Raw genomic sequence first — 25844 nt, forward strand, 5'->3', positions numbered from 1 at the left:
TACAGAGATAAAACTGTTGCTTAATGCAAAATTTGCATCTGCTAAGCGCTTATTGTATAAATCAGGCATATTTCAGTGCTGTGCAGTGAAATGTTGTTAATATAAAGTGTAAAAACACCTGAATTTAATTTTTCTGCCTGAGCTGAAGAGCTGGAAGTTGTGCTTGCTCCCTTTGGGTATTGAGGGCAATGCCGGAGGGATGCCACTCCGTGTGCGGTGACATTGCGGAGAGCTGTGTGCAGCTGTGAGGACCGCAGGAGAAGTAGGGAGGAAGGTGAATTAGAGTCAAAGCCAGCAAGCAGGAGAAAAGGAGGGGAAGTGTGTGGAGGAGGAGCTTCATCGAGGGAGAGAGAGGTTATAAGAGATGGTGGGGGAAAAAACGAGAGAGCGAGAAACTGTGCGCGTAATGGGTGAAGATGCTGTTGCCAGGGAACAGCGCTGAAATAGAAACATCCATTTTTTTCCTGCTCTCCGGAGGAAACAAACTCTGTCAGTGATGGAGAATCCAGAATGGACTGAATGTGAGGGAAACAGGTGATCCTGACTCCAAGTGGCCTGACAGAATCAAAGAGAAGGTAGGCAGTTGTTATTACGTAACCATCATAACACTGTTCCCATACGGCTGACATCATCGCAGCAGGATTAGAGCCTGGGGTGGGGGCATTAGAGTTGGTGGAGGGAGGAGGAGGAGAGTGATCATCATGAAACATGCTAAAGGTACACGGTCAGGATTATTGTTATTTAGATCAGAAAGCAGCACAGTGAGGACGCTGGGAAGGTGAGAGCGGGATGTTTCTGCTGCACGGTGACAGACTCTCCTCTCATTCGCCTCTCTACAGGAGGACACAGTTACTGCCTCAGCCTCCATTAACAGCAGGGGTAAACAACAAGAATTATCCAGCAGCCCAGGCCCTCAGCACACACCTGCAGATGTAATCAGCGATGATCCACACTCAGCAGCTTTAAGGAAGGGGGACCATCTGAAAGGGAAGCAGGGACGCAGAAAGCCTTTGTAATTACAGTATGTGAGTATCCTGCTTTTAAACCATGGTTTTCTCCGCTTTCCGCTCTCATAAAGGGCTCTTCTTCTGAACAGATTCTACTGATGGGAGGCCCAGAGGGCAGAACATCAAACGTGACATTCAGTGCTTTGTTTCGTTCTGTGACTGCACGCAATTAATCACTGAGACGGTTTTAGTTTTTCTGCTAATTGAGGACTGGCAGTCGTGACACAATAGCTTCTTTGCACGCATTTAAAGGCCACGCAAACACAAATTTTCTTTGTCAGCTTCTCAATAAGAGTGATACAGTAAGACCCAAGATTATTCTTTTTATTATTAGTTTGTTTATTCTGAAGTGGAGCGGGCTCAAAAAAGGAAAAGGGGAAATGTTTAGATCACAGTGGGATAACAGTCGTGGGAGCCGCTGGTTTTCTGTGAACACAAGCTGATCTGATCAAACTGCAACTACACAGTCAGGATGAAGCAGATTTCAGGTGTCACACTCTTCAAACAGATCATTTTTTTACTTTGTTTTCAGTGTTGTCAGAGATATTAAGAGATGTTGAAAAGATGAGAAGTTTTTAGGCTTTGGACATCATTCTCTTCAGGCTGTACATGACCACCTCTCTGTCGCCTTTCATCTTCAACTGTTCTATTAATGCTTATCTTTGAGTAAATGATTTCATAACAGAGACGAGCGAAAACTACCTCTCCGCTTCACTTGATCCCACCTGTTGTGTATCAAAGACAGAGTACTTGTCAGAAAAAAGTATGTGGTAACATTTATGCAAGTGTTGCGCCTGTTTCAGGTCTCAGGTTTGCCAAGCGCAACAGCATCAATAGTTCACGAGACAGCATTTGGGAAATGAGGACAGGCCTGCCATCTGGACATAAATCCCCACCAAACACGTGCCGCTGCAACATTACTTTGTGTCCATCAATCAGCAGTTCACTGTGCATGCAGCTGAGCCTTTGAAAGAGACATGCGCACCACAATAAACCACATGCAGTCATCGTGTGAGATCAGAGGAAGGCAACTTGAAATGTAATTTAAGCAGAAAGGTCTCAGTTAAAATGGCATTTAAGGATCTGCACCAAACACTGCAACTTTCTTATCAGGCAATGCAGTGCAAATACCTCTTTTCTCCATCATTTAGAATCGATTTACAATACAGCTGTACTGGGAACATGTAGCTGGAGGACCTGCACCTTTTAGCCCACATTTGCTGTTTTTTTATTCCACACATCAGTGCCAATCCAGTGGACAAATGGATCACAGTAAAGTCTGTGTCTGTAGCCTGAGGAACTCTGGCTAGGAGAGTGACATAGGGAGACACAAGACTTACACATGATGTTTACTTTGTGCATGACTAATCCCTAATGGTCAGGCTGCTATAAATAAAACACTGTGAACCTTTACATCAAATACCAAATATAGAGCATGATGTCATGGAGGGAGATATCTGCTTTGATTCTATATAATATGGAAGCTTAGATCATGATCTGCTTTACAGAAGCAGGTGCTTGTTGTGCCCTGAGGATCTGTATTGTATGAGAAACTGTTTATGTCACCCTCCCCCAGGGATCATGGGGAAGGAAACCCACTGGGACTTGGTTATGTCAAACTATCATTTCTGTGATTTAACAACAGAACACATAGGGCTAAATTGTTCTTGGGTTCAGATTTTGTTCTTAAATACAGTCTGCCCGACACAAACAAGACAACGCATCTACTCTGCTTTCCTGATCGTCCAATTCCAGTCTCTAATTCCTCTGAGTCCATTGCTTCACCTGTTTATGATATACTCAACTACTTTAGTGCAACAGCTACATAATGAAGTTCATTTTAATTTAACAGAGAGAAGCTGACAGAATCAGAGGTGGGTGACATATCCAAATTTTTGTGTCACCTCCAAGGGTCAAGCTTCATACATGACACATTTCCCATGATGCAACTAGAGACAATACTGTGCATACTGTGACTTTTAATGCATCTTCTGTCAAGATGATCCCACACCGCTGCAGTGAAGTTGAAGTCTAGGCTCTGGTAGTGCTCCATTGTGTGTTTTGTTCTATCCAAGTGCACTTTGCAGCATTTACAGTGTGTTTGGGATCAGTGTCATGCTGAACAAAATGATATTGTTTCCAATCTGACATTTTTCACATGGTCTTGCATGCTGGATCAAAATCTGATGGTTCTTTTCTGCATATATGTTTCCATCAATTTCGACATAATTCCCAACACCACCGACTGAAATTCAGTCCCAACCATGTTTTACAGACGACTATAAACACTCTTATATTGCTCCCCTGACCTTAGACATGCATCCCTCCATAAGACCTGTTTATGGATGGTTTTCAGTCTAGTTCTTGTGTAATTTGGCACACACCAGCCTTTTGTCCCTGCTTCCCTTTCTTAAGAATAGTTTTGTGCCGCCACCCTTCTACTGAGGTCATTTCTGAGGAGACGTCAGTGAGGAGAAGAGAGATACATCAACTTAGAGGCCAGATGCATCTCTCATATTCTGTGCCACATCTTCTCTGTTTTGTTTTGTTTTGTTTTGTTTTTCCATTTTATAAGAACATGACTTTCAGATGCTGTTCATCTGCAGTAGATAGATTTTAGGTCTGCTACTATGTAGAATTTTCAGCTAAGAGCTTTGGGGAAACACCTTGTTGCTGCAAAAATGTTATTTTATGTCTGTCACATGGTGTTATCTGTGGTATTTTTCACAGATTCAACCAAAGAAACAGGAACAAATAATGTGTCACAACAGGCTGCTAGTAACAAAGTGCCTAAAGATATAATTTAAAACAGGTTCTTCCCCAGATTTTCTGTTAAGTGAAGATACAACACTGGTTCATCCCTTCAGTTAGGTGTCTTTTTTAATGCCCGAATGATTGACAGGTCAGGTTAAGCGTCTAAGCAAACAAAGAGATAAACAAACTCCTTGGTAGTGGCTTAAAACTTTTTTATGTTAAATCCTGATCATAAAGCAGCCACGCTCATCTATCTCCACTTTCAGTTTGTAATAAAGACAAGTATAAGAAGCCAGAAAAAGACATCATTCAGGTTGTGCAATTTGGGTGGAGTGTCTACTTTAATAAGGCTGCAACGACTGAATTAGTTAGTCAGCAGTGTGTTAAACCATTCGGTGAACTTCCTGGTGAACGGCTCAATGAATTCTTTTGTTTGTTTGCCTATTACAGCGAGCTGAAGCCCATCCTCGCTGTCAGAGGATGGGTACAGCGGAAGCCACTTTACGTATGGACAGCATGGAGGTTAAGGACGAGTGGCAGGATGAAGACTTCCCCAGGTACGAGGCAGAGAAACAAACAGTCTGTGTTTGTGCGTGCAGTTTGTCTGATTTGTGCAGAAGCTTTTTCAAAGAGATCAAGCTTCGATGGAAAGTCTGTCACATGTTGTGTGAGTGCGCGGAGGGCCGAAAGGAAGCAGGTGTGTACTTTCCATGATGTAGTCATCAGGTGTTATGTGATGAGGCTGTAGCAAGTCAGCGAACAAAATAGCAACCAGCAGATGGAAAAAGAGGAGCAGTCAAATACCTCGCAGTGTCCAAGCTATGGGAGACTAGCCACTCGCTCTACTGCTGGCCAAAATCTTTCTTTGACAGCAGGGGAAATATGCTTTTAGAAGCTGATCAGAGAAACCTTCATTATCTTCCAAAAACATCCACACATAGTACATGCAGCAAAGTCCTGTGACTGTCTGAAAAATGCTTTTGTGTCAGAATCACTAATGCGTGTGTTTAATGCATTTAACAAGGCTAAAAATATCTCAGGATGACTTCACATGAATTATGGTGGTGGAATATTAGGTAAGAGAAGTGGAATATTGTGATTCATCTGGGGGGATTTCAGACCTGGAGGTCTGTGTTAGAAGCAAATTATTTAACACTGAAAATTGTTTTTCTCTTCCCTACTGCTTAATTCGCTCTTGAATACTTGTCGGTGCGGTCTTAACCTTGCTTCTACATAGCTACTGACAATTTAATAACAGCAATTATCCAGCAGCTCCATCAGTCCATACTTGTGGTGTTTCAGGGTGTGTTTGTCTGTGTATGCAAGTCTCTGTTATTGCCTGTCTGCATATGTGTGTGCACTCTAATCTAGCCTGCTCAGTCCCTCACCGAGGTTTCAGCTGTCCTATTATAAAATCAGAGGGGAGTTGGTAATTGCTGGTGTTGCTTTCTCAAACGACAGGGTGAAATACATTTAAATCGGGTTTCGCATCGCAGCCTCTCTAAAAACAAAGGGCAAAGAGCAAAATGCTGGGACTGACTGTTAGTACTTCATGGTTTTTTAGTGGTTTTCATCATCGCAGATTATTTAGTTTAACAGTTGTGCTTATAATATACAATTATATAACAGCCAAAACAATCATTACTTGGCAGCAGGAAGACATTAAGCCAGATATAATTCTTATGTATGTACAATTATTTCCAATTTAACTGTTTATTTATGCTGCGTTCGTTTCCCTGCAGGCCACTGCCAGAGGATGGAGATGCATGTGGCCTCTCTGACAGCAGGACCAGTAAGTGGACTAAATAGACACCATTATATTTTTTATACAGACACACTCATGTTTATACGTATACGGTGTATCCATACTTTCATAACATTTTGTCTTAGATCCTCCCACCACTCTGAATGTCGGCGAATCCATGACCCAACGTAAGCGTCGCACGCTGGTCGCCCCCGACATGAACCTGTCTCTGGATCAGAGCGAGGGGTCGGTGCTCTCTGATGACTTCCTGGAAACGCCCGACGACCTGGACATCAATGTTGATGACATCGAGACTCCAGATGAGACTGACTCACTGGAGTTCATCAACAACGGCAACGAGCTAGAGTGGGAAGGTACATGCATGTTCAAATTTAGCATCCAAAAACTTCTATGGGGGAAATTATTAGAACACATAATGAGGACAAATCAACAAACTGTACATAATCTTTCTGTAATGATATAGTTTTATATGGTAGTTGTAATAAACCAGAACAAATGTAGAATAGAGGCACATTTATTTCCGCAAGCTAAAAACAACACAATAACTATTAAACACACACAGTATAACAATGAAAACAATGACACACACTCTAAAAAAGAGGGAATGCTGGGTACTGTCACAAAAGACAAAGCATAACAATAAAACATGATATTACATTGTACTGTGTGTTGATTTAAACAAAGGAGAAAAGCCGAAGAGAGTTAAAAATTAGCCTTAACACCAATTTAAGGCTGGTGGCTCTAACATTATCAATCCTAACTCCTGTGTTGCTCTGGAGCTCTAGCAGTTTTACAGTCTAGTGAGGGGTTACATTTGATCCTTCAGGTCCCAGGTATAAGGGAGGCTTTCGTGTCTGTGCAGTACATGAATGTAAGCACAGTCAGTGATCAGCTCAGGTCCAGATGTTACAGCTTTTTCTAAGCAGTAGTAGCTTTTCGTTCCCCTCTGCAGGGGCTTTTGTTAGGAGCCCTTTGGTGTATCCTTTGCTGCTTCTCATTCTTCACATCTCTTTTAGTTTTTTTTCCTCTGGATTTTCTTGTTCTAAATCTGTGCTTCCAGCTTTGATGGATCGTGCTGGTTTAAAACAAATAGCTGCTGGGTCTGTGTATCCTTTTGGGATGAGTTTTTACCCAGCTGAGCAGGTTTTTTTTGTTTGTTTATTAAATTTTAGCAACGCAAGAAGGTCACATCCAAGGGGAGCAGATATTTTGCTCTCTGGTAACATATTTTTGATCGTGTGCTTGAGCCATGCAGTGACATCAGCGCTTATTCTATGCTCCATTTAAAGGCGTTGTCTCTGTCAGTCATGTTGAGTAGTTGTATTGTGCATTGTTGTTGGTGTGGCCTCTGAGCTGTCTGAACAAGCCAATACCACATATTTAGTATAAAGGTGAGCTGAAGAGTAAGCCTGCATTGTAAATGAGGTGGAAAAATTCAGAATTTCATGATATTTAATTTTACAAAGAAGGGAAAATTTGAATTGCACCAGGTTATGTGCAGTAACTTCAGCAATATTGTTGTTTACATTGACAAATATGGACCTTTTTTGCCTCTGAGGTGGAGCAGGTCAGCTACTAATTGGAAGGATGGTGGTTTTGGGCAATTCCAGTCAGCCAAAGTATCCTCAGGCAAGATGCTGAACCCCCAAGTTGTTATTTGAATGTTAGATAGAAACATTTAGAAGAAGAAAAAGGTGCTTGTATGAATTAGACATGTTGTAAAAAGAGCTTAGAGTACATTTTACGTTTGTATGCTAAATGTCATCATAAATCGTGATTTATAGCTTTGAAAAGGTTCATTTCCCTTTGCCAGCTCTGCTCATGTTGGCTACATGTGTTGTGAGCAGCTGCTTTCTGGTGTCACCTTGTTTTCAGACGACACACCTGTGGCTACTGCTAAGCGTCTCCCAGGTGAGAGCGAAGAGGAGAGAGACTCGTCAGGTCGTCTGTGGCGAACAGTGATCATTGGCGACCAGGAGCAACGGATCGATATGCAGGTCATCAGGCCGTACCTGAGAGTGGTCACACATGGAGGTTAGTTAGACTGTTTCCCCAAATGGATTCCTTAGGATGGTTATGCTATTATAAATCTTATCAGCCCACTTCCTGGTATTAAATGTAAAACGTAGGTGAAATGTAAAAGAGTACAGACACATTTACATGTCCTACCTGCCACGTGATAATTTGCCACTACGAATGGAGCAACTGCATCTCTCTCTTCTGTCAGGATATTACGGGGAAGGTCTGAATGCCATCATCGTGTTTGCAGCCTGCTACCTTCCTGACAGCAGCTGTGACGACTACACGTACATCATGGAAAATCTCTTCCTGTAAGATCCTTTCTTTGTTATCACATGGCGACAACCTTACTTCCTTCTTTTCTCACTCTACAATCCATTAAACGTTTCCAATGTAAAAAGTCTCCTATCCAATGAGGATGTAAAATAATGAATCAAATAATTCTTAAAATTAGAGTGGACCTGTTATGGGTTTTTTTTTTAATGTTATTTAAATCCATACTGTTGTAATGGGAGAGCTTATATTAAAGTTTGAGATAGTGATCCCTGATTTCAGACTGCTCAAAATAGTCAGTTCTAAACGGCTTGTTCTACTCTTGGCGCTGTGTGATGTCAGTAAGAGAGGATATCCTGATATGGTCATCTCAGTCACGCTGCTCTGGCTTTGAGCATGGAAGCCCCGCCCCTTGACCTTAAAGGGAGCTAAAACAGTTTGTTTCTGATGAAGAAAAAACCAGACATCATGTTGAGAACTTGAGCCAGTAAAGTGCCTGAAATCTGTGCCATTATTTCTAATAGCCAGCAGGTGGCACTCCTGAGTTCAGATTCTAGAGAAGAATCCTCTGCTCCTATGACCTCAGTAAATCCCTCCAGTACTGTGCATGAGTTTTGAGTCACCCCTTTCTTCTTCTTTTTTTTCCTCCTGTCTTTTTGCAGCAGTGTAGAAGTCAGAATTGTTGTCTGAAGGCCATAAAATGACAAACAGATTTACTTTCACAAGTGGACCATTACTAGGCATTATTGGCCTGAGATGTTCTAAGAGAGGTAGAGACCTGACCTGACACACAAAGACAAACAGGACAACACAAGCATGCATTCCCACCCTCATGCACAGGTATACAAACACTCACACACACACCCAACATGGAGACACAGAAATGGACGCCGTACACATACTCACACTCCCCATACACTCCCAGGTCCTGGAACCAACAACCCGTAGAAGGGCAATCAGCCCACAGACCCAGGAGATGGTCTCCTTCACTCTGGGATGGAGACAAGTAGACTTCCCTGGCCTCCGCAGCAGCAGAGCAGCCCAACAGCCTCATAACCCTAACCCAGACCCTGACCAGACAGCCAGCTCTTCCAGCCCTGGATAGCGAACAGAGAACGGGAGTGTGTGTGCTTCACTCCGCCCGAACTATACCCACCCCAGCATTCAGGCAACTACCAGACTACATAAGCCAATAAAAACCCAGGTTAAGAGTTAGCTAAAGAGGCTCCTCGTTCCACCAATACACCCAAGCCCCCCAGGTCCAGCCAAAACCCCCGCCCAGAGGTACCCCAAGTCCCCAAGCCTGCCCCAGACCCACCCAGGAGTAACTACCAGACCGGTAACATTTGTTTGCCAGCACAGACTACCCAGCAGCGCCACACACAGACACCAGAAAACACCCCCATTAAAAAGGGGTGTTAAAGTATGATATGGATCGGGGAAGACCGTGGGCAACATGTTTGGCTTCAAAACATGAAATGGTGATGCCAAAAATACTCAGCCTAAAGCTTCAAAACAGGGCCTCACTAATCAAAGTGTAACATCCTGCAGGTACAGTTTATGAGATGAACTAGAGCTGGAAGTGAGTTTAATGGATCCCCCTTTAAATGAAAGATCATTTTATCTCCACAAATAAAATATCAGAACTCTTTTTCATCATAAATCAAATGAGGGGATTTTATGTGCTATTTTCATGTACAGTTATAGGTTGTTCATGTCTGTTCTCAGGTATGTTGTGAGCAGCCTGGAGCTGCTGGTAGCAGAGGATTACATGATTGTTTACCTGAATGGAGCAACTCCTCGCAGAAAGATGCCTGGCATCAGCTGGCTGAAGAGATGCTACCAGATGATAGACAGAAAGTAAGATGAACAGTGTCAAAATAACTCGGAAAACAATTTGGGAAATTAGAAGATAGTGAAGCTGAAGATGTTCTTGATGCTAGAGATGAAGATAACCAATATACATGGGATTTCATGCAGTTAAAAGTTATAATGGGGATTGTAATAAACTCTGTTTGTTTCCTGTAGACTGAGGAAGAATCTAAAGTGTCTCATCATCGCTCACCCAACATGGTTCATCCGCACTGTCCTGGCCATCTCAAGACCCTTCATTAGGTATATTTATGACACATTTGGCCGTGAAAGCTTGTCTCTTAACAAATCTAAAAACAAAAGAGAGAAAGGGGAAAATAGGTTGGAGCATTTTAAAGTTGTCACATCGCTACACTGAAAACATTAAAAAGAGAAAAGTGTTGCTGTTTCATAATCAGAGTACGTATGTTGTGCTACGTGGCTGAATGCACATATATTTTAGGATTAATTTGTGACAGTAACCCAATGTTGTTTATATTTTTTGAAGTGTGAAGTTCATGGATAAGATCCGTTACGTTCACACCCTGAAGGAACTCGGTCAGATTATCCCCATGGAGCACGTGCAGATTCCTGAATGTGTGCTGCAGTAAGTACTCTCAGCCACCAAGGGTCCCTGTTGAGATGCTTCAAGTGTCTTTCATAGCTTATACTCTGCTTTGCAAGCTTACAGCAATATAGTCAGCTCCATAAGTATTTACTACTGAATGCAAGACTCAACTCCAGGTCTGTTATCTGCTTAATTTGTTATGGAATAAAGAGGGAAGAGGTCACGAAACTGTTGTTAGTCTATTGTTCAGTCACCACTGACTCTCTGACAATTAGGGAATATATAAAAATAGTTTTTATTCCTAATCTATTTTTGCAATACTTTTGTTTAATTCCTTGAATTAAAGTTGAAAGTCTGCACTTTGGTCACATCATTAATGTTTTTTTGTGATATGATGTCCAGAGGCAAAATTACAAAACATGCATCATTGTCCAAATCCTGACATCTTGAAAGAATTCAAACAGTCCAACAGTGTTTATGGATAACTAAGACTGATATACAGTTTTTCACATTTGTTTAAATGTCTGCTTCTCACTGTTTACTTAGATGGACTTGTGCAGACGAAACAGCAGGTGATTAAAATAATATTAATATTTAAAAAACACTTTATATATGCAGCAAAGTTACAACGTGCCTCACGGAAAGAAATTAAAAACATATAAGAAATCCAACATGAGCTTTACAACTCTGAGTAGGCATTCACTTTTTATTTTTTTTGTTTATTATGGCAAACTGTGCAAGAGTGCTCAAAACTGAATTATGGCAGACTGATTTTAAAACAAATTCAAAAGATGATTGAGGCTTTGGAAGAACTGCAGTGCATAGTTAAACAGAAGAAACAGAGCCAACATCAGACAAACTTTTCCACTGTCGTGTGCAAAAGAAAGTCTCTGTGGAATCTGTGGAAAACCAAGTGCACCTTTACTGCTTCCATAGAAATTAATACATGCTGCTAATCAAATGTTAACACAACCCCACAATCTTCCCATGCAATGCTTAGAGAAACTGCAAAAAACCCAAGAGTTACATATCGGACTCTCAAGGCTTTGGTTAGCATGTTAAATTTTACCTTTCATGACAACACAAATAGAAAACGATTAAATAAGTGTTGCTTGTTTGGAAGGATTCCAGGGGAAAGTTTCGGACAGATTAGACCAAATGTCCGTAATACACAGCACCACATTTCAATAAAATCAAACACCACAAATCAACTGTCAAGCATGGTGGTGGAGGTGTGATGATTTGGGTATTTTGCACCTTGTAGCCATTAAGTCAGCTCTGTATACCAAAATATTCTAGAGTCAAATGTGAGGCCATCTGTCTGACTGCGAAAGCTTGGCCGAAACTGTGTCATGCAGGAGGACAGCGATCCCAAGCACAGCAGCAAATCTTCAACACGATGGATGAAAAAGAAAAGGATCGAGTCCAGACCTCAACCTGATGAAATGCTGTGGAAGGACCATAAGAGAGCTGTCCATACACAAATGCCTTTAAACCTCAATGACATGAAGCAACACTATAAAGAAGAGTGAGCTGAAATTCTGCTTCAATTATGTGGGAGAATGATAAAGTCATACAGAAAATGATTCGCTTAAGTTATTGCTCCTAAAAGTGCTTCTACAAGTGACTGAATTTTATCTCAGGACTGCAGATTCCTTCAAAAGCCTTCTCTTTAACATGTCTCTGCATATGAGCTTCATCAACACAGAGCGATGAACTTTTAACTTCAGCACTGGTGAGAAGGATGTTACAGAACTCCTCATCATTCTGCATTTCTATCCCCTTTTCTTAAAGGTATGACGATGAGAAGATCAGAGCACAAAAGGAAAGGTGAGTCACATGTTTTCAAGTGATTTTATATTAAAATTTCTTTGTTTACACATGCTCATTTAAACATGCATGTTACTACTATGTGCCTCTCCCCCAGACTTGAGCAAGACCAGCAGCAGAGTAATTCAACACTCCCCAAAGAAAGGTGACCCAATTTTGTAGTACATACAGTCCTACAGCGCATGCAGCTACAATATGGAAAAGTACTCATATATTGTTGCACTTAAATCCCGTGGCTGCAAGAAGCCACTGATTTTATATTTCATCTGTTAGAGCAATAAAAATAAAACAACTTCCTCCATTGGCATGAAGAGCATATTATGTAAGAGGTTCACCAGCAAATTGATCAGTGCGTTGCTTCTCTTTAATGTGATTGTGAATGCTTGAACTTCTGCAGACATATAGATTTGATTAAGCAACACAGCCTAACATGGTTTAGACGACCAGGCAACATATTTATATTTGTTTATCGTCAATTTTAATCTGTTATTTCCAGGCCGAAGTCAATGATAGCAGAGGTTGGCCGTGACATCTGACATTAAGGTAAGGGACTCATCCATCTGAGTGCCTCTACATCAACTCTTCAGGTTGGTTTGTAATGTCAGCCCACAGTAATTAATCTTCGACATACATGGAAATGTTCTTTTCTGCACATATCTGCTTACGTGTGCTAAAGAGACACGATACAGTAAATCACATGCTGGACGATGGCCTGTCTTGGGCCCAAAGGATCAGCTTTCTGTTCAGTGGCTGTGGGATCCAAATTTTACTATGACACACTCGAAGATTTCCAATTCCTTGAAACTGTGCAGTCTCTGTGCAGTGCAAAAGACAACAATCATCCGCTTTATGCTGAGTTTGATGAGGTGTTGATCTAAAAATGCAAAAATCGCGCTTCAGTTTCCTTCCAGGTTTCCAATTCTTCTCTGAGAGTGCTGGACGCTGAACAGGAACATGTCATACACTGCTGACTGACTTCTGTCACTCACCCCGTCCAACTCATTTTCATCTTTGCCAAGTCATGTTTAACTTCTTTAAATTCCGACTGTGCATGGATCCAAGAAACGTTAATCAATCCTCAAACATCACCCCATGTTACATAAAGCACAGCTGCTTGTCTCTTCAGGCCTGCCTGCGTGCAACCAATCAATTCTATTTTTATTGGGCAAATTGATCTGCCCCACCGAGCCTGTCATTAACTGGGTGAAATGCCCACCACAGCCAGCCGGGATGGGTTAGGGCGGGTGAAGTGGATTATTTTAGAAACTGTCCCCGGCTGCTGACTGTTCCTATAGGCCCTCATATATCAAACGAGATGCCAGCCAGTGGACTGGCTGACATCTCGGGAATGGACACGGGGACTGTCCCCTAACTAAATGCCAGCACAGGAAGCAGGGGGAAAAAATGAATGGTCAAACCTGATATGTGTCAAGTAGTTTAGATTTACTGCCGCTCACTGACACACTGCCAATTTTAACAACTGCATTACATGAAACTTTGTGACTGACGGGATTAAAGTGAGACTTAAACTTTCTGTATTTGCCTTGCAGAGCTTTAAACTGAAGAGCCCGAGGGGGGGTCGTAAAAACAGAAGCCCACAAGCTTCTCAGCTGGGATTATATCCCCTAAATGGATCTGTTAGCCAGAGGACAATCATTCCTCAATATTCCTCTTGTTTCAAGTGACACGCTTGCTTCTAACAACTTAAGGTTCAGTTACACCAAAGCATCGCAGCTTAGTTAAATCAAAAACTGTCCTGCATGTCAAGTTGACCTTTACCTACAGCATGACTTTGCCTATGTGTGAATGAAAAGACTTGCCGGGAGCATTTTGTACATATTTGTAATATATTTTTGAGAAAAAAGTGTTTGCACACAGACGGTGTTGGTATTGTTTGGTTTATTGGCTATTTGCTGAAAAAAGAAGTGCAATGATATCGCTCCTCCTAAATGTTTCTGATGCAAAAAGTGTGTTTTCAAGTTTTCCGGAGTTGAATATGCAGGTGGCATGCTTGTTTATATCCTTCCTGTCTTTGTTACATTTGTTAAGTTTCAAAAAGTAATTTTGCAAGATGGGAAGAAACATTGTTACAAATGAAAAGAATTCTATTTAATAAGAGAGTTAAAATGAATTGCTTAGTGTTATTTATGAAAACGTGCCATTTACTGTTTGTAAAAAAAAAAAATGTAATAAATGAGTGATCTAAAGTTTTGTCATGATTATTTGTCCCCCGCATTCAGCCTTAAGTCCTAAAACAGAAGAGAACAAAAGCACAGACTTGCTCATGTACGTTGCAGCTGATATTTTCATCCTTTTATTGCAGCTGCGTGTTTTCATCTTCGGTCCAGAATGTTTTTGGCAGTTGAGTTATTAACGGGGATAATCGTCAGTGGATGCTCGGTGGATGTCACCTGACCGTCCTGTGCTGCGTTTTATGGAGGTCTTAATGCCCTTGGAGTAACCCGTTTCTGTTTATGTACACAATACATAACCAATTAGAAACTGAACTTTGCCCTGCATTTTTTATTATATTTTAATCATGTTCTATTGTGTAAATTCAATCATTCAGATGTGAAAGAGAAACAGCTTGAGTTAAATTATGATGTTATATTTAATTATGTACTCTTAATTGTTATTTAGTTTTATAAGAATAATCTTGCCTTTTGAAATATGGATTTCATTCCATGAGATTGGAATAAAGAGACGCCTGACACACAAAGGCATGGAGCCATAACACATTTAGATTTTGTATTAATACTTGAAGCACCAGGAAACAGCCTGCCTCTGTCCAAAGTTCACCACCACCTCTAAAGCTGACTGAATAACACTGCTGTATGCAAACAAATCTATATTTGGAAAGAGTTTTTGACCACTGATTTTGGGATGAAACGATTTTCCAGATCCATGTTGTCCAGAAGGAGTTATGCAACATCCTCTGAAACCACCAAATAGCATTTTTTATTTTTTTTTTGTACATCTTGAAACTACACAGGCATTGCAGATCTGGTTATTTACTAATGTTGTGCAACCAGACTAGCTGCTTGTCTCTGCTGAGTTAAACTAAAATATTTATTACAGATCTACAGACATGCAGACAAGAATCTGCCTTTTTGTCTTCCGGTGTATAAGCCCTGGTAACGAGCGTATGGACATATATTTAAAAAGCCAAATTTAGACTGAGAGCAAAGGTAAGTCTGTCTTTTGATTCCAGGGTGGAAAACGTATGTGCACCACATGCTTCCCTGTGCTAGACCAGATGGTTTGATCCCCTATATGGAACAGATTTGTACTCTCCAGGTTCTTACGTGTACGTAACATTTTCTGTTTACTAACGCCAAACTACTACACAACATAAGACCTGTCAGTAACTTAGTGTGAGGCATCCCTTTTCCACTGAGACTTTCCTGGCAAAAAGACCACGTGCTCCTGTATCTCCAGGTCAGAGTTCAACTCCTTCCTACACCAACAAAGAAAAGCGCAGTAGTAACATAGATTGCTCAAATACTGTGCAAACAAAATGAACGCGAGTTTATTCCGCACACATCCGGGAATGTGCGGCAATCTGAGTTGATAAGCAGCGGGCGCTTAACTTCAAAGAAATAGCCGTGGTTTATCACACCTGTAGCTCGAGACACTGTGGTCACATGGCTGGCTGCCATTTACTCCAACTAGTTGCATCAGAAATATTCGTGACGCAGCAGTCAGACACAGCCAGTTAAATATAGTGCTCCTGGTTTTCATTTACCCAGAGCTGTCTATGCATGGAAAATTCCCCCTTAAAATCACAGGTTCCACACTATGCTGTGATGCAGATTGTTTGGAATATATATATATATGTGTGTATATACATATATATATATACATATATGCACACAATATTACATTTTTAATGATTTTTACAGTCTACACCCTTGCTATATAGTTTCTTCCTTTATGAGAAATGTCCTCTGCATGTAAATCACAGTCTACTTTTAAATGGGAAAGCTTTTCAGTTTTTGCAAAAATACATCCCAAATTTTAGAACAAAACAAACAGCTTCCTGTTTGAGGCACTACATACGACCGTGGCACACACCTTAGTCTCATATTATTTTCTTTATCTTTTTAAGACGTGTATTGGGTGTGGGATTATTCGTGCATTAGATTGGCTGGTGTTCACTGACTCCTCAGAGCAGGTGCAAATTATGGGCTTTGCTTTCATGAAGCTGTGAGGCTCCCGAGTCCTGCCCCATCATTGGTGCCGTGGACTGTGAAGTGGCACCTTATTGGCTACGAGACAAAGCACGCTGATTGGTTTGGGAGGCTGTGACACTGAAGCCAAATCCTTTAAATGCACGGCAAAGACTTTGTCTATCAATGAAGTAGTAAAAGGAGGGGACATTTGTGGAGGAGGAGAAGGGAAAGGTTTTCAGTAGAAGCCTTTGAGAGAGTGTTTGCTTTGGCTGGGTTCCCTGCTTTTATTTACTGAATTCCAGAGGTGACCAATACAGAAAAGAAATAAGAAAAAATGAAGTTCATCATTGGCATAGGAGGGTAAGTCTTTTATATATATATATATATATATTCATGTATAGATGTTTATTTATGGAAATTGAGAGAAAATAAAACTAAGTGGCACCCATTTCAGAGTGACCAACGGTGGGAAGACCACTCTGACAAATAGACTACTAAAGACATTACCCAACTGTTGTGTGGTGCATCAGGATGACTTTTTCAAGGTAAGATGCATGAAAGTATTTTATTTTTTTCTCATTTGAAGTAAACTTGAAAGCTAAAGTAATAATTTAATGGCATTAAAGTTGAGTTAGTGCAAGGCATTTTTATTTTTCATATGTCATTCGCTGCTTTAAAATTTGTCCTTGAAGACATTTTGTGCTCAGAAATAAACCCTCAGTCTGACCTGCAGATGTCCTGTCATGGCAGTAGTCTAGTAATGCATTTGGCTGATTGTCTCCTGGACAGCTAATGAAAGGGCTGAGCGTCCCCACTTAAAGTCAGACTTAAACCTCACTTCGAGTAAAAGAAGCCAGAAGGTCTTACATCTACCACACCCATCTTTACATGATCCACTCACAGTCAGTAAAGGATGACTGACGTCGAAAGCCTTTTTCTTAAACTTTCCCCTTAAATGTTTTTAAGCCTTTTGAAGACAAATCAGAATCTCTATTTCGCAGACTCAAGATATTCCATCTCAAAGCATGTTTCACTATCAAGATGAGGCGACAACAAGCGTTAGTACCTTTTAGAATAGTTTTAAGATTTGATGAAAAAATTGTCAGATTTTCTAAGCCTAACGTTGGGAAGCGAATTCAGCCGCATTGAAAGCCGTCACCGTGTGTTCACTTTTGGTGGAGACGAGTCCTTGACTTGTCCTGTCCAGGTGTGATCAGTTCCGACTGGTTACTAGGTTGCAGCAATGTTTTGTTGGTGACTGTTATTTCAGAAACCCGATCAAATAGAAGTCGGGGAGGACGGCTTTAGACAGTGGGATGGTAAGAATGGATTTCGCGTAAGAAAACCATGCAGTAATGTACTCTTTCTTTCCTGCACATTTCTGTAGTTTGGTAACCAATCAATCCTAAACTTTGTGATATTCAATCAAATATTCTGTGGATGCTAGAGACATTCACTAACCATGACTAATGTGTGTTAAAGCACATTGGTGAGGAGTGTTGGTTTCGTGTGTGGTAAAACGTGCTCTTCTCTTTTCTCTACTTGTTCTGTATCAGTGATCACCGCTCTGGACATGGAGGCTATGATCAACACTGTCAAAGGCTGGCAGGAGAACCCCATCAAGTTTGCCCGCTCACACGGCGTGAGCCTGTCACCTGAAGCTGAAGAAGCCGGCTCTGAGGAGAAGGGGATCCACATTCTCATCGTGGAGGGGTTCCTCATCTACAACTACAAGTGGGCTTCCCAGGACCTTACTCATTTTTTCTAAACTGTGACCTACAAACCTTCTGACCTCTAAACCTTTTGAGTAATCTGACCTCTGCTTTCTCCGCAGGCCTCTTATTGATGTCTATGACAAATGTTTCTACATTTCCATTCCTTATGAGGAGTGCAAAAGGAGGAGAAGGTAACAAGCTCCTGCAGTGACTTTACCAGAATCCCCTTAAGAGCTGGACACCACAGCACAGCTTTTAATAACACAACAACCCCACACTGATCTCTTTTTCTCTGCAGTACAAGGACATACACGGTCCCTGACCCAGCCGGCCTGTTCGATGGCCACGTCTGGCCCATGTACTTGAAACACAGGAAAGAGATGGAGGACAACTGCGACAGAATAGGTTTGTAAAGCAAGTGCTTTTCCTCTTGAAATATAAATGAGACTCTGCATCCCCGCATTCGTCCATAAGCCTAGCCACAGATCTAAAAAACCTATTTAACCACCAACCAGTGAGCAGAAATGCTCTCATACTCCTTTCATTTCTGTGCAGAGTACCTTGATGGGATGACTTCAAAGGAAGAGATTTACAACAAAGTGTATGAAACCATTAACAACTCCCTTCTAAACAGCTTATAGGTAAATAAAAAAATCAAATCTTGGACATTTTCACTGACAGATCAGTAAAATCATTTGATTCAGTGTGACTAACTTTGCTTTTCTCTCTCTCTCTTTACAGCAGAACGGGTCTAACAGCGGATTTGTGTATAAACTTGTAAATATAGAAATCTGAGTAAATGTATAACATCCATTCAGTAGCTCTAAGCCTGATTTGTAAATAGATAATCATGTAAGATATGAAGAACTAATGGCAGAAGTGCTGCGTTTTGTATAATCCTCTGTAACTGTTGTTTTTCTAACAAAGATAAGCCACCTCTGGACCGCCCAGTGTTTAAACACCAGTAACTTTGGTCTTGCTGTATTTAAAAAAAATAAAAATAAAGTCTCACTGTTTGGAAGGATTTTTGTCTCCTGATTTAAAACCCCACTGAAACCACTTCATGTTTCCTGTTTTTCTTCCTTCTGTATCTCATGAAACAAACACACATCCGCGTAGTTCCTCTTTTGAGGCACAAACCTAACATCTGGCTGCACTTGAATGAGCCTTCTTATCATATAGATAAGATTTAGTGCTCCACAATAGTAGGAGTGGCTGATTCCCCTTTGAAAGACAGGAATTGAAATGTTTCAGGGAAAAGTTATTTATTAGACCTGCCTCCTTTTTTTCTCAAAACTTCTGATAAAGCAATATATTAAATGTACTTGGAGCATTCATGCATTTAAGAACATGGTGAACAAACATATATAATATAAAAAACTCAGTCATACTCATTAAAGGTCTTTTACTTTTAATCATCTATTTGTGTAACTAAGCTGAATGATTTGTCCCACACACGTTGCTCATTTTTCATAGTGTGTATAATTTTGGTGATTAATGTAGAAAATAATAATTAACACAGAGAAGTCCTTCAGACATTCTCAAGTTTATTCAGAGTCATTCTGATCCTCATTCAGAGAAACCTGCACACCATATTCTTCTACTGCTTATAACAACAAACGCTTTATGTAGTCTTGGAGAGAAGAAGCAGCAGCTTCAACCAGTGAGCACTTAACAAGACACAGTGTCTCCCTCTAAGGCTCTTGTGAAATTAACAGCGTGATATTTCTGTAAGCTCTGATGGGGAAATGATTTTCTCGCTTACATCTACTCTTAGAGGTCACAGCCCACCAGGAGGTCGTGCTAAAGCTTTAGCACTGGGAGGTAGGCTGGTTGAAAACTTCAATATGCTTCCCAGAGGTGTTCAACACCCCATCCAGCAACATTACACGACCTCTCTATCACCTATTCTGTAACACTCCTACAGAAATAAAGGAGCAAATCTTTCATTTTTGGCATCAGCTTCAACAAGCAGCAGTGTGAACCATGTCTGCACTTCTTCAAAGTCCTTTAGAGTCACCCACATAGCACAATCCCCGGCCTCAGCCGACAGAAACAAGGGGAGACACTGAGCAATGCATTTTCACTTTTATTGATATTTTAATATCAAGCACCAAAATTAATTATATGGTTACAATAAGGGGTTTTAATTACTCCAGCTGATGACACAGAATCATTTTTAAACCATTAAATGGACAATTTCTGCTGTAAGGGGCCAGTGACAACAATAGCAATACTCAGTTCAATAGCTCAGTGTTGGATAAAGGTTTTGGTCATAAAAGTTTACTCATACTGTACATTACTGTGAGAAAAGTCCAGCCAGCTCTGTCCCTGGACTTGGAAGATCCACAGAGGGTGTGTCGGGGAGAGTTCAGGGTCTTGTGATTCGTTTCTTGGAGTCTTCACATGCCAGCGTTGGCCTGCAGCAGGGGGTAGCTGCTCTGTTAGTTTATATTTAGGCTAAGTGCCTGAGGTGTCAGGGGAATAGATTTAGCATGCCTACAGAAATCACTTATTGCCACACACCCACTCGAGGCTCCGCAGCCCAGTCTGACTCAGGGGCTATCTGCCTTCATGCAACCGCCCAGTAAGGTGAGAACCTCGATACGTGGCATGTGCTCCCACGTCACCCCAACGCCATGGAAACCCCCAAATAAAGAGCCGGGGTGTCCATATTAGGGTGGAGAGGCAGTGACACAGGAGATGACTGGCTGTCACAAGCTCAGCAGAGCCTCTGTATGAGAGAACGAGGACCCCTGAGGTATGTGAACAGTTGTGGTTTCACCAGTAAATGAATGACAGGAAAATTTATGGTGGCTCACTGAGACAAACATGTATGAACAACTGAATCAGTTGTGGTCTATCATATGACTTACACGTGTAACAATAAGCGGGGATTAAAACATTTCAAATATTTTCAAATAACTTTTAAGCTCCTTTAAATTAATAAACCCACCTCCATACTTACTTATGGATCCCACAAGGTTGAATTGTAGGTGATAAACAAACAAATTTTTGTGAGTTACTATAAAATATTAAATGTTTAATTGGAGATCTTCAACTGATTTGTCATTTTTGTAATAGCCGATAACATAAAGAACTGCAGACACAGCAAGTATTAAAGGGTAATGTTAAATATCTCTAAGAAAAGATGATAAATTAATAAAGATTTAGGCTTTTGTGCTGAAAGTGCATGTTAGCTTAATCTGCATGACTTCTTCTGCCAGTCAAACACATGACTGACCATAATAGAGTCATATGTGTATTTTGGTCTTAGGCCAAAGTACACACATGACTGTATTCTGGTCCTGTCCTCCAGCAGTATGTGTGTTATTGACAGCAACTATTAGAAACTCGACCCACCTGATACCAACAAATGATCCTGGCAGCAGAAGATAATTAACTCAAGTGAGGAGGAAAAACAGTTGTGTAAAAGAAAGCTTCGCAGGACTTTATGCAGTTGTGTGAAAAACGAACCATACCCTGTTATTCAGTCACTTGTAGAACCAACTTTAACAACAATAACTTGAAGTAAAACTTCATTAACTTGAAGTAGTGACTTTCTGTTTATCTGAATTTTGGTTCACTGTTCTTTGCTTCAGTTCATTGAGGTTTGCAGGTATTTGTTTATGCACAGGTCCCATCACAGCATGTCAGTCAGGTTGAGGTCTGGATTTTAACCAGGCCATTGTAACCCCTTATTTCCTCTCTTTTTCATCCATCCTGTTGCAGATTTTATGCTGTGCTTGGGAGTTTCAGTCAGTCTTTAGCTGTGAGACAGACACCTGCACATTGACTCTAGAATACTTTGGTATACAGAAGACTTCATGGTCGACTCAATTACTGCAAGATGCCCCGGTCATGTGACTGCAATACAAGCTGAAATCATCAACCCCTGCTCTGCTTGGTTTTTGCCAAACATGGTGCTTTGCATTTTGCCCAAGTATCTCCGATGTTGTCTCATCTGCCCAAAGGACATCGTCCCAGAATTCTTGTGGTTTGTTCAGATGCAACTTTGAAATCTAAACTGTTGTGCCATATTCATTTTAGAGAGAAGACGCTTTCACCTAGAAAATCCTCCAAACAAACAACAGCTGTTCACTCTTTTTCTAATTTTTCCATTGTGAACTTTAACATTTGACATGCTAACTGAAGCCTGTAGAGTCTGGGTTCTTGTTCTTTGGGGTTTTTTGGCTTGTAATGAATTTGTTGGGATGTCCACTCCTGAGAAAAATGTCCACTGCCAAACCTTTGCTTTCATAGAGGTGCTCAGAGTTCCTGAGGAATATTAATCAAGTGCATTTGATTACCAGCACCTGGCTGCTAATTACCCTCTTAATTCCTATGGAAGAAGTAAGGGTGTACTTAGTTTTTTGTTTTTTTTTTGACACGACTGCACTGAGTCCCGTGAAAACATTTTTTTTCACATGATTGTACACTCCATGAATTAATGACTGACAGTTGCTATTAGAAACTGCACAATTAGTGCAAATTGACCCTCCCAGCAGAAGAGCACTCCACCTACTCAGGAGCAGACACATTGTTTAGTTAACATAAACAGGCTAAAATTCAATAGTTTAGTCTTTAATACTTAACATGTACCACGCAAGAGTGATTTAATGTAGTTTTGGATTTTCATTGACTTGCTCATTGTTAATTATTTGAAACAATACACCACATGGCTGATCGTTTATTTTTACAAGTAAACACAAGATTCATTTATTAATATGTTTTTTAAAAATGTGATTTGATCATCGAACATAAAAATGTATAACAGCGCTCAACCTTTAAGTACTTTGGTATACTACAGTGTGGTTTCAGAAACGTTTCTTAAACTTACAGAAGTTTCAGCACCAAGTTAAAAAACATGCTCATCATATAGATTAGCCCATAATAAATCAATATATATTATATATGTATTAGATATAAGGCATGATTATTATTTATTGGCTGTAATGTTGCAGCTTGTTTTTGCTGCTTTTATAGAGTTTTGTTTAATTTATTACAACACATCACACTGAATATTTTAACAAATGATCCAAATGTGGAAAATTATTCACATCTTAAGTTTTAAATGAAACAAAGTTGAATAAAACTGTAAAAATGGAACCACTCAGTAAAGTAAAAGGACTCTGACAAGCTTAACCTTGAAAACACAAAGTTTTTGGCCCGGGGTCACATTAAGGCAGTTTTTAATAGGTTACATATCAAAAGTTCACCAGACAAATCGCCACGTGTGAATGAATGAATGAAAACGTGACGATGGACACAGCAGCATGTGTCTCACTGATGAAATGTGAGGAGCGCTGACGGGCTGATTTGTGCCAAGGGTTAATCAAAGATAAGCAAGAAGCGTTTCACAAGAAAGCTGACGCTCTGCCGCTCTGCCGCTCCGACAGCCTATAATTAATCTTCCACTAGACATTGAAGCATTTTATTTCAGGTTACACTAAAAAAGGAACTTGTTTTATTTAAAGCTTTTTGCTTTAACAGGCATTAAACATCCACATGAGCGCAGAACCCAAAACAGTTTACTAACAAATGTCATTTTTCAAGCATTTTTTTTCAGTATCTCACCTGTATTGTCTCCCCATGATCTGTGGTAAACCCTCTGGATCTATCATTATACTCCTCAGAGTGGCAGTGTGAGGCCTCAGGGGAAAGCAACAGGTATATTCCATGTAGGGGAAGTTTCTTGTGGTAAAACCATTTTAAGACCATCATCTTCCTTAACAAGAAGCAAAGCTGTGAGCAGCCCTGGATACCTAGATTCACGGGATAAGATATATTCAGTGTAAAAGAATTAGTCACCCGGGGAAGGATCTGCTGCTGCTGCTGTAGGTGTACCATGAAAACAACCAGAAACTGTTTATTTTTATTTCCAAGCACTCCCAATTCACAGTCACAGATTAGTTTTTGTGGCAGCATTTGTCGTGATTTGTTTACTTTCAGTTCAGACACACAAGAAAGACTTAATTCAACATTAATACTTACTGGCTACATTTTGTGGGTTACTTGTCCTGCTCGGGAAGTCTTGTGCCAAACCAGTGCCGAGGATCTGCGTCTGTTATAAATCTAGATGCAGGGGCGGTGCCAGACTTTGGAAGAGAGAAGGTTTCTCCAGCTAAGAATAGAAAAGCATGAAGGCTCACCATCTCGATGCCCTTTTTGGCAGAGGAAAGATACTGCGACACTTCAGCAGCACTTCTCCATATGTCAGTGTCTTTTAACCTGTTCGTGACCCATATCTAACTCATACCTTACCTGAAAAAAAGATCCTGCTGATGTTAATCAAACTCTCAGCTAATTTTCAGATTTAAAACTTAAGACACGCAGTAAAAGAAAGTATCAAAGTATATTTGTTTGTCACAATGAAATATTATCTGTATTTATGTCCCTGTTCTTTTTAAAAAAAATGTTTTTTCTTTAATGTGTGAAAGTACTGTGCTCTCCCTTTTTCTGTCACAATATTACAAAAAACAATAAAGTTCTAATATTGGGTAGACATAAAGGAACTTCCTGTGAGCCAAAAACTTCACACCTTCTGTTTGCATGGGACAGCCAATCAGAAAACGTCTGGCTTAAAGGGAACTAACACAGCAGCACAAACGTCCATTATAAGATTTGTATGTCTGTTGCTTTTGTTGTGCTTTTCTTGTTTTTGGTTCTCTAATTTCTTCCCACTTTCTGTGTTGCTGAGTGGTTTTTCTTACTGTAGTTTAAAAAATAGGGAGCATGAAACGGGACTTATATAATCATTTTAATATATTGGACTTGTCTGGAACAAGACAGTGTTTCGTTATTGTGCATAGTCACTGCGTCTTGTAATTGCTGATGTTTAAGACAGCTGTTGAGCTCCTAATAGCAGACTGATGTTTTTCTTTCAGTACTTACTACAGATCCTCTCACAAGGTTCATACTGTTATAGCAGTTCATACAATGTGATTGGGACATACTAGCTCATCGTAACAATCTTAACATTGTGCCTTGAGCTTTGACCTGCTTACCTTCAGGCTCTGCTGTTGTGTAGCTGGCAGAGAGCATCGTGGGGCAGAAAGTCCAGAGCAGCAGTGGGAGACGCCAGCATTTCTGGCACACTTAATTTAAAAACAAGGTATAATAGTATACACCAAACATGTGTTTAAGCTTGAACCCAAGCAGCTTGTGTGTCGAACACAGCTACTATCAGGTCCAACTGCAGCCTTGCAGACCCATTGAGCCAACTTCACACTGTTACACAACACTCCGCTCCATCTTAAACCTAACTTTAACCCCTTGCGATAAAATCTCCACCTCACTTTCAAATACCATGTGGTGCAGTTTCAGCTAAATATACATGATACTGTTCTGCTCCAGATAAGGGCAAATGAACTGTATTTTGTTTTTAAAGAGTGGGTTAAAAATTTGTAAAGACAGATCATATTATCTGTAATAAAACAGAAAAGATGCAAAATATATTTATATTATGTAGGATTTAAATCTGGAATCAGATTAAACATAATAGCTTGCTTGTATTATTTATTTGGTAATATATTGATTTTTTTAAAAAAGGTATAGCTGAACAATGAAGGCACTGACCATAGGCTTTGAAAAGAAATCCCCAAAGAAACACCTTTGAGCATAACAAACAGAAGCGTGTTTAAAACCTGTGCAGCTAGCCTTAAAAAAGAGTTATAGTCATAAATGACAAAAGAAAAGATGGACATATTTTATGGGAACGGGCTCCCTCCGTGATAGCTGTTAGGGCACTGCAAACTGGGATGGTCTGATACAGATGCAAAGTGCCACCTTGTGGTCAATAAGACTATTTACGCAATGTAAAGTTTTTCCAGATTGTTGCATGTCTTCATGTTTCATTTGAAACGGTCAACTGTTATCGTTGTTTTGTTG

At 40.4% G+C, this 25844-nt stretch overlaps 2 protein-coding genes and 1 long non-coding RNA gene across 7 annotated transcripts; 2 read left to right on the top strand and 1 right to left on the bottom strand.

Annotated features, from left to right (window-relative positions):
- The first annotated feature begins 381 nt into the window (after positions 1 to 381).
- Positions 382 to 14274, top strand: atcayb (ATCAY kinesin light chain interacting caytaxin b). Of its 3 annotated transcripts, none has more exons than XM_004555329.6 (14): positions 382 to 575; positions 840 to 1025; positions 4212 to 4318; positions 5504 to 5553; positions 5652 to 5879; positions 7402 to 7560; positions 7754 to 7856; positions 9547 to 9678; positions 9847 to 9933; positions 10178 to 10276; positions 12032 to 12067; positions 12165 to 12212; positions 12564 to 12610; positions 13618 to 14274. In XM_004555329.6, the coding sequence occupies exons 3-13, from the start codon at positions 4242 to 4244 to the stop codon at positions 12601 to 12603; spliced, it is 1059 nt and encodes a 352-aa protein (XP_004555386.1). In that variant the 5' UTR covers positions 382 to 575; positions 840 to 1025; positions 4212 to 4241; the 3' UTR covers positions 12604 to 12610; positions 13618 to 14274. The 3 variants fall into 3 exon arrangements, with proteins under 3 accessions (XP_004555386.1, XP_076732943.1, XP_004555387.1); XM_076876828.1 differs by having other exon boundaries at positions 840 to 1021; XM_004555330.5 differs by lacking the exon at positions 382 to 575 and adding an exon at positions 658 to 717.
- On the bottom strand, positions 9866 to 24016 carry LOC112436426 (uncharacterized). Its single transcript, XR_003025078.2, has 3 exons — positions 23949 to 24016; positions 23532 to 23719; positions 9866 to 9980 (listed from the first exon to the last, which is right to left on the bottom strand). It is a non-coding gene; the product is annotated as an uncharacterized LOC112436426 (long non-coding RNA).
- Positions 16406 to 18978, top strand: nmrk2 (nicotinamide riboside kinase 2). 3 transcript variants are annotated; one of them, XM_004555328.6, is made up of 8 exons: positions 16406 to 16599; positions 16694 to 16784; positions 17510 to 17558; positions 17796 to 17973; positions 18074 to 18145; positions 18253 to 18359; positions 18510 to 18595; positions 18699 to 18978. In XM_004555328.6, the coding sequence occupies exons 1-7, from the start codon at positions 16574 to 16576 to the stop codon at positions 18593 to 18595; spliced, it is 609 nt and encodes a 202-aa protein (XP_004555385.1). In that variant the 5' UTR covers positions 16406 to 16573; the 3' UTR covers positions 18699 to 18978. The 3 variants fall into 3 exon arrangements, with proteins under 3 accessions (XP_004555385.1, XP_004555384.1, XP_023011020.1); XM_004555327.6 differs by having other exon boundaries at positions 16407 to 16599; positions 18696 to 18978; XM_023155252.3 differs by lacking the exons at positions 16406 to 16599; positions 17510 to 17558 and having other exon boundaries at positions 18696 to 18978.
- Positions 24017 to 25844: the final 1828 nt, after the last annotated feature.

Source organism: Maylandia zebra, linkage group LG18 (assembly GCF_041146795.1).
Source record: "Maylandia zebra isolate NMK-2024a linkage group LG18, Mzebra_GT3a, whole genome shotgun sequence".
Lineage (NCBI taxonomy): Eukaryota > Metazoa > Chordata > Actinopteri > Cichliformes > Cichlidae > Maylandia > Maylandia zebra.

Bases quoted from the DNA above. Each gene is read 5' to 3' on its own strand.
- atcayb (XM_004555329.6), top strand. From the start codon at position 4,242: ATGGGTACAGCGGAAGCCACTTTACGTATGGACAGCATGGAGGTTAAG. The intron at 4,319-5,503 runs GTACGAGGCAGA...GTTTCCCTGCAG, and splicing joins CAGGATGAAGACTTCCCCAG to GCCACTGCCAGAGGATGGAG. The intron at 5,880-7,401 runs GTACATGCATGT...CCTTGTTTTCAG, and splicing joins CAACGAGCTAGAGTGGGAAG to ACGACACACCTGTGGCTACT.
- nmrk2 (XM_004555328.6), top strand. From the start codon at position 16,574: ATGAAGTTCATCATTGGCATAGGAGG. The intron at 16,785-17,509 runs GTAAGATGCATG...CTGTTATTTCAG, and splicing joins ATCAGGATGACTTTTTCAAG to AAACCCGATCAAATAGAAGT. The intron at 18,146-18,252 runs GTAACAAGCTCC...TTTTCTCTGCAG, and splicing joins GAGTGCAAAAGGAGGAGAAG to TACAAGGACATACACGGTCC.